Source organism: Oxyura jamaicensis (assembly GCF_011077185.1).
Source record: "Oxyura jamaicensis isolate SHBP4307 breed ruddy duck chromosome 22 unlocalized genomic scaffold, BPBGC_Ojam_1.0 oxy22_random_OJ72658, whole genome shotgun sequence".
In the NCBI taxonomy this organism is placed as follows: domain Eukaryota; kingdom Metazoa; phylum Chordata; class Aves; order Anseriformes; family Anatidae; genus Oxyura; species Oxyura jamaicensis.
Window position 1 is genome coordinate 1 of NW_023304619.1, and position 7,754 is coordinate 7,754.

Genomic DNA, 7,754 nt, shown 5'->3' on the forward strand with positions numbered 1-7,754 from the left:
GCTGCCGCCTCTGCTGCTCCTGCTGGCGCTGCCCGGCGGCGGCGGCGGCTCCCCGGTGACGGCGGCGGCGGCGGCGGCGGCGGCGGGGGACAGCGTGATCCTGGGCATGCGGCTGGAGGAGAGCACGAAGCCGGCGGCGGCGGCGCCGTCGCGGGGTCCGATCCGGGTGACGGAGGGCAGCGAGGTGCTGCTGCGCCTCTACGGGCTGGGGCTGGGCCCTCGCACCGGCGAGCGGGTGGCCTTCGCCGAGCTGCGCCCCGCCGCCAACGCCTCGGCCGCCAACGGCAGCTGCCCCGAGCGCTCCCAGGACCTGGTGGTGCGGCCCGGGCCCGCCGAGCCCCGCAGCACCTCGGCGCTGCTGCTGGTGCGCGTGCAGCCCCTGCGCAAGGACGAGCGGGCCAAGACGTACGTGCTGTGCAGCCAGCGGAGGCCCGGGCAGCCGTGGCTGCCCCACCGGGGCCCCGACGGGCAGCTGGTGGTGCTGGAGGAGAAGAAGTCGCTGCTGCCGCTGTGGCTGCAGGTGACGCTGATCGGCGGGCTGCTGGTGCTGTCGGGGATGTTCAGCGGGCTCAACCTGGGGCTGATGGCGCTGGACCCCATGGAGCTGCGCATCGTGCAGAACTGCGGCACCGACAAGGAGAAGCGCTACGCCCGCAAGATCGAGCCCATCCGCCGCAAGGGGAACTACCTGCTGTGCTCCCTGCTGCTGGGCAACGTGCTGGTCAACACCACGCTCACCATCCTCCTCGACGACCTCATCGGCTCCGGCATCGGCGCCGTGGTGGCCTCCACCATCGGCATCGTCATCTTCGGGGAGATCGTGCCCCAGGCGCTCTGCTCCCGCCACGGGCTGGCCGTGGGCGCCAACACCATCGTGGTCACCAAGTTCTTCATGCTGGTGACGTTCCCCCTCTCCTACCCCATCAGCAAGCTGCTGGACTGCGTCCTGGGCCAGGAGATCGGCACCGTCTACAACCGGGAGAAGCTGGTGGAGATGCTGAAGGTGACGGAGCCCTACAACGATCTGGTGCGGGAGGAGCTCAACATGATCCAGGGCGCCCTGGAGCTGCGCACCAAGACGGTGGAGGACGTGATGACCCCGCTGCAGAACTGCTTCATGATCAACAGCGACGCCATCCTGGACTTCAACACCATGTCGGAGATCATGGAGAGCGGCTACACCCGCATCCCCGTCTACGAGGACGAGCGCTCCAACATCATGGACATCCTCTACATCAAGGACCTGGCCTTCGTCGACCCCGACGACTGCACGCCCCTCAAGACCATCACCAAGTTCTACAACCACCCCGTCCACGTCGTCTTCCACGACACCAAGCTGGACGCCATGCTGGAGGAGTTCAAAAAGGGTGAGTGCTCGGGGCCGGGGGGGGGGGTGGCCAAACGCCCCGGGGAGCCGCTGCCCGGGGCCGCTGCTTGCTTTCTCCCCGGCTCCGGTTGCACGATGCCGGAAGCAAAACTGCGGCCGAGCCTCCCTGGTGGCTCTCCAGGGACGGAGCTGCCCGGCGGCCCTGAGCTTTTCGGGTGCTTTACGGGGGTGAGGGGGCTGCGGAGCCCCCCCCCGAGGCGATGGGGACGGGCAGCGGCCCCGTTTTGGTGCCTGACGCCTCCGGGGATCGCTCCGTAACGGCGCCGGGGCGGCGGAGGCAGAGCAAGCTCTGCTCGGCGCCCGCCTCTGGAAGCGCTCTGAGAGTGTTTACTTGCGCCTCGTTTTTAATTATCGGCCCCGGAGGCCCTTGAAACGCTGCTGGAAAATTGCTCCGCTCCCCGCTCGGCTCCGCTCCCTCCTCAGGGCCCTGCCCTGCGGGACGGCCCCGAGCTTCCTCCTGGCCCCGAAAACCGAGCGCGACCGGCGGCAGGAGGGGCTGGCAGCAGCACGGCGCCGTGCCCCTTAGCGAGGGGACACGGGGACGCCCGACCGGGCAGGGACCCTCCTGCCAAGGAGGAGCCGCTCTGCGGGGTGACGCCGCCGTGACCCCGCCGCTCCTCCGGCTCCCGTTCCGCTCGCACCGGGGGCATTTGGCCCTGTCCTTGTGGCATTGGGGACATCTGGGGGGCTCGGGGCAGTCACCACACGCCGGGGTTTAGGGGATCTGCCGATTCCTCCTGCCGCAGGAGCTCTGCGAGAGCTCGGGCCGGGATTTGGCAGGTCCAGGCCAGGCCGATCCTTGAGGGAAGGGCTCGGTGGCCGCACGCTCGGTTCCTGCCTTCCCTCTGCAGCCGTGCTGCCCCCGCGCCCCAAAACGTCGGCGCGGGGACCACGCTGCCCCTCGGCGTCGCTCGTGGTTGCGACCACGACAGGATCTCAGCGCCTCCGAGCCTCTGCTTTTTGGCCCCGATCACCACGAGCCTTCTCGGCCGGTGCTTTTGCCTCAGTTCATCTCGCACCGGGCCGGGGTTCCCACCCCGCGGCGGGATTCCCACCCCCGGCCCCTTGTCCAGAAGCCAGCAGAAGGGGAGCGGGGTCGCCCTCCGTGGCCGTGCCGCTGGAGCCGGGCTTACGGCCGCTGCTGGCGCCGGCTTTCCCTCTGACGAATCCTTATTAAAGGATTTAAAGCGCGCCCGCTCCGGTTCCAAAGCCGCCGCCGTGCTGCGATGTTGCTTTTCATAGCTGGCTCAGGAGGATCTGCGGGGCCCTCTCTGGGGTCACCCCAAAATTCCCGTTCCCCGGGGGTGCAGCCCCTGCCCTCGCCGCGCTGATCTCGACCCGGGTTGAGTGGAAGGACCAGGAGAGGAAATGGACCGGCTCCCGATCGTCCTGGCTGTGGGGCAGCTGGGACTCCCCTGGTGCCACGGCCGCGGCCCCGAGGCTGGCAGCGGGGTGACAGCTCCCACAGCGGCTTCGGTGCCGGCCCGGCGCGAAGCTCGGAGCGGGGCCAGGACGCTTCACCCCTCACAGCACCGGCTCTGGGGCTGTCGGTCCCCTCCTGGCTTCCCACCGTGGGCACCGTGAGCACCCCGAAACCCCGCCGCTGCTTCCTGCGCGTGGCCGAAGGGGAAAAGCGGCCGTTTCACCGGGTGAGCACGAAGCCTGTGGCAATCGGCCTGTCCCCATCGACGTGGGGACCGTGGCGGCACCGGGGAGCCCCGACGTGAGGAGCGGGGCCCGGCCCCACCGCGGGCACGCCGGCGTCGCGCCCTTTGCTCTCGTCCTCGGGGAGGAACCGCGGCCTGACTCATCGGGGCTGGGCCCCGCCGGTGCCGCCGTCCTTTCGCCGCTCCCTCGGGCCGTCGGCGCGGCCAGACGATGACGACGGGCGCGGGCTCCCCTCGGCACCGCTTTTCGTGGCGGCGGGGGCCGCCCGAGCCGCGGGTGTTCGGCTGACGGAGGAGGAACCGGGGCGCTGCGTGGTGCCCGTCTCTAAAATTAGCCTTTTCCTGGGTGGGAGCGCGGCGCTGAGCCGCCCGCGGCCGCCCCGCGCTGAGATTAAAGAGCAGAGAGCGCCGCCGAGGGCAGCGCCGGGCAGGCACGCGCCTGCCCTGGTGGCTCGCAGGGTGCGGAGCGCGGCCGTCCGCCCCTGGGGGGATTTCGGGGCTGAGCCTCGTGCCCGGGGCAGGGAATTCCCGAAGGCGGAGGCCGGCAGCGAGCTTTGTTGGCGCGGTTTTGGCTGAAGAAACGGAGCCTCGTGGCAAGGGGATGCTCGATTTACCCAGAACCAAGCAACCTGCGCCCAGGGAGCGAGAGGAGTGACTGGGTCAGGGGCTGGGGAGGATTCCTGGGGACCTGTCCCCTGCAGGCAGCGTTTCCCTGCCCTGGGCTCTCTCCCCCTGGGTATTTTGACACCAGGTTTCCGGAGCATTCCCTCCAGCCCGGCTCAGCGTGGCCGGGGAGCCGCGCTGGTGGAAACACGGCTGTGGCTGCACCGGTCGCCCCGCGGCACTCGCACGGAGCTGTGCCAATGTCCCCAGGCCCCGGTGACGTGGGACGGTGCCTCCAGGACCCCTCCCCTCTCCTGTGACCCCCCCTGGCCGAGCCCACGCCCTGAGATGTCCCGAGCCCAGCAGGCGCCGCTGTTATGGCCTTAATTACTGCCATTAAATTAGGAAGGAGCGCCCAGCCCAGGGGCTCGTTTCCATTTTTACGTCTTTATTGTTCCCTGCCCGGGGTCAAAACGCTGGGGAGGGACGGGCTGGGCCTGGTGGCAGGGTCCTGTCCCCTCCCGTGCTGCCCGGGACCCCCCCCCCAGGGCGGTGGGATGGGGGTGCCCGCGGCGTGTCGAGCGTCCGCCCGTGTCCCCGCAGGGAAGTCCCACCTGGCCATCGTGCAGAAGGTGAACAACGAGGGCGAGGGAGACCCCTTCTACGAGGTGCTGGGGCTGGTGACGCTGGAGGACGTCATCGAGGAGATCATCAAGTCGGAGATCCTGGACGAATCGGACACCTACAGTAGGTCCGGGGCTCGGCCCCGCGTCCCCGTCGCGTGCCGGGGTCCCCCGGGTGCCTCCCGCCCCCGCTAACGCCGCGCTCCCCGCAGCCGACAACCGCAGCAAGAAGCGGGTGGGCAACCAGAAGAACAAGCGGGACTTCTCGGCCTTCAAGGACCCCGTCAACGAGCTGAAGGTGAAGGTGTCCCCGCAGCTGCTGCTGGCCGCTCACCGCTTCCTCTCCACGGGTGAGTTTTTGGGGGACGCTCGGGGCCTCTCCGCTCCGTCGGGCTCGGTGCGGTGCCGCGTCTGGGCACCGCGAGGGCTCCGTCCCCGTCCCGCTGCTCTGTAATTGAGGAGTTAAAGAGCGTCAGCGTCCCGTCCGCGGTCTGCCCCCCAGCTCAGCTGCTGTGGGTTTTCCCCCCCCCCCGTGGCCTGCCAGGGAGCCCTACCTGGCACCGCGTCCCCGCAGCTGGGCCGCGTGTGAGCTGTCGCTGCCCCTCCGGTGGCCTTGTCCTGCCTGGAGGGTCCCAGACGTGGGGAAAAGGACGCACGGCGGTCGCTGCGTTGAAGCAGGAGCCGGGGATTTGGCTGGAGACCTTGGGGGAGGGGGCTGTGACCCTGAGATCCCGCTGTCCTCCCACCCTGTCCCCCCAAAATAAAAACGGGATGGGGCTCAGGGATGGCAGCACTGACACTTGGCAGGTCCCTGTCCCTGCAGGAAGGTCCCTGTCCATGTGCTGGTGCTTGCCAGCCGTATCCCACGGAGTGGGGACCTCGGTGCTCTCGCTCTGGAGCTGGTGGAGGTGCCAAACCTGGGGGCCCAGGGAGGTGTCAGTGGGGCCTGGGGTCCCCCTGCATCCCCCAGCGCCTCCGCCCGAGGGGACGGGACGAGGACAGGGAGCCCCGGCAGCTCTCACCCCGTCCCGTCTCGCCCTCAGAGGTGACGCTCTTCACGCCCAACTTCATCTCGGAGAAGATCCTCCTGCGGCTGCTCAAGTACTCGGACGTCATCCAGGAGCTGAAGTTTGACGAGGAGAACAAGAAGTCCCCGCGCCACTTCCTCTACACCAAGAACAAGGCAGCCGACTACTTCATCCTCATCCTGCAGGTACCGCCGCTCCTCCTCGCTGGCTGGGAGCGGGGAGGTGTCCCCGGGGGGAGCCGTCACCCCGGGAGGCTGCGGGGAGCCTCCTTCCACCCGGCCCGGCGCCGCGGGACGCGGCGTGCGGAGCCTGACGCCGTCCCTCTGCCTTGCAGGGCAAGGTGGAGGTGGAGGCCGGCAAGGAGTGCATGAAGTTCGAAGCGGGAGCCTTCTCCTACTACGGGGTGATGGCCATCAGCCCGCCTCCGGTATCGGGTAAGCGCCCCCCATGCTGTGGGCAGAGCCCCCTGCCCGTTTTAGAGCTGCTCTTGGGAAGAGGAGATGCTGGAGGAGGCTCTAAGCCCCCACCAGCTCCCCCCAGGCACTGCTGGGGCTGCTGCTGCTCCTCGGGGCGCTGTGCCCTGTGCGTGCCTGGCAGCGGGGCCGAGGGGCCGTGCCCAGGCTGGAGCCGGGACCCTGGTGGCAGCATGCGGGCAGATCCGCTCCCCGCAGCCCCAGTTTTGGGGTGCCCTTGTGTCGCTTGCCGAGCTCTGCAAGCAGCCGGACGCGGACCCTCGCAGCCCGTGCTGGGCTCCGCTTGGTGCTGTGGGGTCACCGGCGCTTCTCCTGCCCCGTGCTGCCCTCGTCCATCCCCGTGGGCAGGGCTGCCCTTTGCCCTTTTTCCCCCCTCTGTGCTTGGCTCCGTGGCCCCAGATCCTACGGGACGGGACTCGGGGCAGCGTCACCGAGGGCTCAGCAGCGCGGTCACCCGCTGGGGGCCTGCCCGGGGACGCGGTGCTGACCCCGTGCCCCCCCCGTCCCCGCAGAGACCCGCTCCCCGTCCCACGTCAGCAGCCTGAACCGCTCGGCCTCCCTGAGCTACCACGAGCGCTCCGACTCCGTCTCATCCCCCGTCGGCGGCAGCAACAACCAGCTCAACGCCGGCGCCCCGTACGTGGCCGACTTCAGCGTCCGCGCCCTCACCGACCTCCAGTTCGTCAAGGTGAGGCTGCGAGGGGCCGGGGGCGGCCGGGGCCTCCCGGGGGACGCCGCCTCCACCCCCATCCCTCTTCGATTCCCCCCGCAGATCACGCGGCAGGAGTACCAGAACGGCCTCACCGCCTCCCGCATGGACAGTTGTCCCCAGTCCCCAGACAGCAGCGCTCCCAAACCCGACCTGCCGGAGAAGCCGGAGCCCGCCGACGAGACCACCAGCCTCCTGAACGAGAGGAACTGCCTGAGCCGCCGGAGCAACCACAGCCCCATGGAGAACTCCATCTGACCCCGGCCGCGGGCCAGGGACGCGTTGGGACCCCCGCAGCCGCCCTGCGGGGACCCCGCCCCGGTCAGAGATGCTCCGGCGGCGACGGAGCTGGTACGGGTCCGCCGCGCCGGCCGCCGAGGGAACAGACGCGCCCGCCGCCGGTTTCGCGGTCCAGAAGGGAGCCCCGGTTTTGCTGCTGCTGCTTTTTGGAGACTGGGGTCCGTGGTTTCAGCGCGGTGGAGGCCCCGCGGCCGTCGGACGTTCGCGTGCAGCTCAGGGAGCTTCAGGTCCCGCGGGCCGGGCCCCGCCACGGCCTCCCCGGGGGGCGTTTTCGGGCGGACGCGAGCGGCTCCGGGGCCTCCTCCCGGAGAACCGCACCGGGCCCAAGGCCGCGGCGAGGGGCTTGGCTCCGCCGCCAGACCCCCCCCGCCTCCCGCGGGGGCTCTGAGGACGGCCGGGAGCCCCCCCCCCCCAAAAAAAAAAATAAAACATAAAACGGAGGCGGAACGGGGCAGGGGGGTGACTCAGGGAGTGCCGCGGCCCCGGGGCGGGGGGCTCGGGGGGGCAGGATCCGGCACACAGCTAGTGACCAAAGTATGGGCGGGGGGCTCCCCTCCGCCTCCTCCCAAGGAGCTTCTCCGAAATCGCCAGCCGGGACCCCCCCCCCCCCCCCCCGGGGGCCCCCCCCTCACCCCCCCAAAAAGCACAAGTCCCCTGGGTGACCGCTGTAAGTTATTGGGAGAAGGTTAATTATTTTTGTTAATCGTGTCGCGACTATCAGGTCCTAGGTTCTTCTGCGGGGAGATGCTAGAAATAATAATAATAATAATAATATTAAATCACGATGGAAATAAAAAACAAACTTTTTTTATTAAATCTTCCTCTATGCAACCCTTCCCCCTCCCGAGAATCTGTATTTATTTTTCGCATCGGGTTTGATTTGTATATTTTGGGGAGGGGGGGGGCCGGGCCCGGAGGCCCCACGGGGGCCGGCGCCGCCGTTGCAGCCTCCCCCCCCCCCCCC

The 7,754-nt window shown here is 69.2% G+C and overlaps 1 protein-coding gene across 1 annotated transcript; it reads left to right on the top strand.

Moving 5' to 3' along the window:
- Positions 1–4: 4 nt before the first annotated feature.
- CNNM4 (cyclin and CBS domain divalent metal cation transport mediator 4) lies at positions 5–7,061 on the top strand (the record flags this gene model as incomplete). Its single annotated transcript, XM_035312861.1, has 7 exons — positions 5–1,367; positions 4,261–4,404; positions 4,493–4,630; positions 5,324–5,493; positions 5,643–5,742; positions 6,294–6,469; positions 6,554–7,061. Coding segments are annotated over 7 exons (2,286 nt in total), but the record flags the coding sequence as incomplete, so codon positions are not given.
- Between the last annotated feature and the right edge of the window lie 693 nt (positions 7,062–7,754).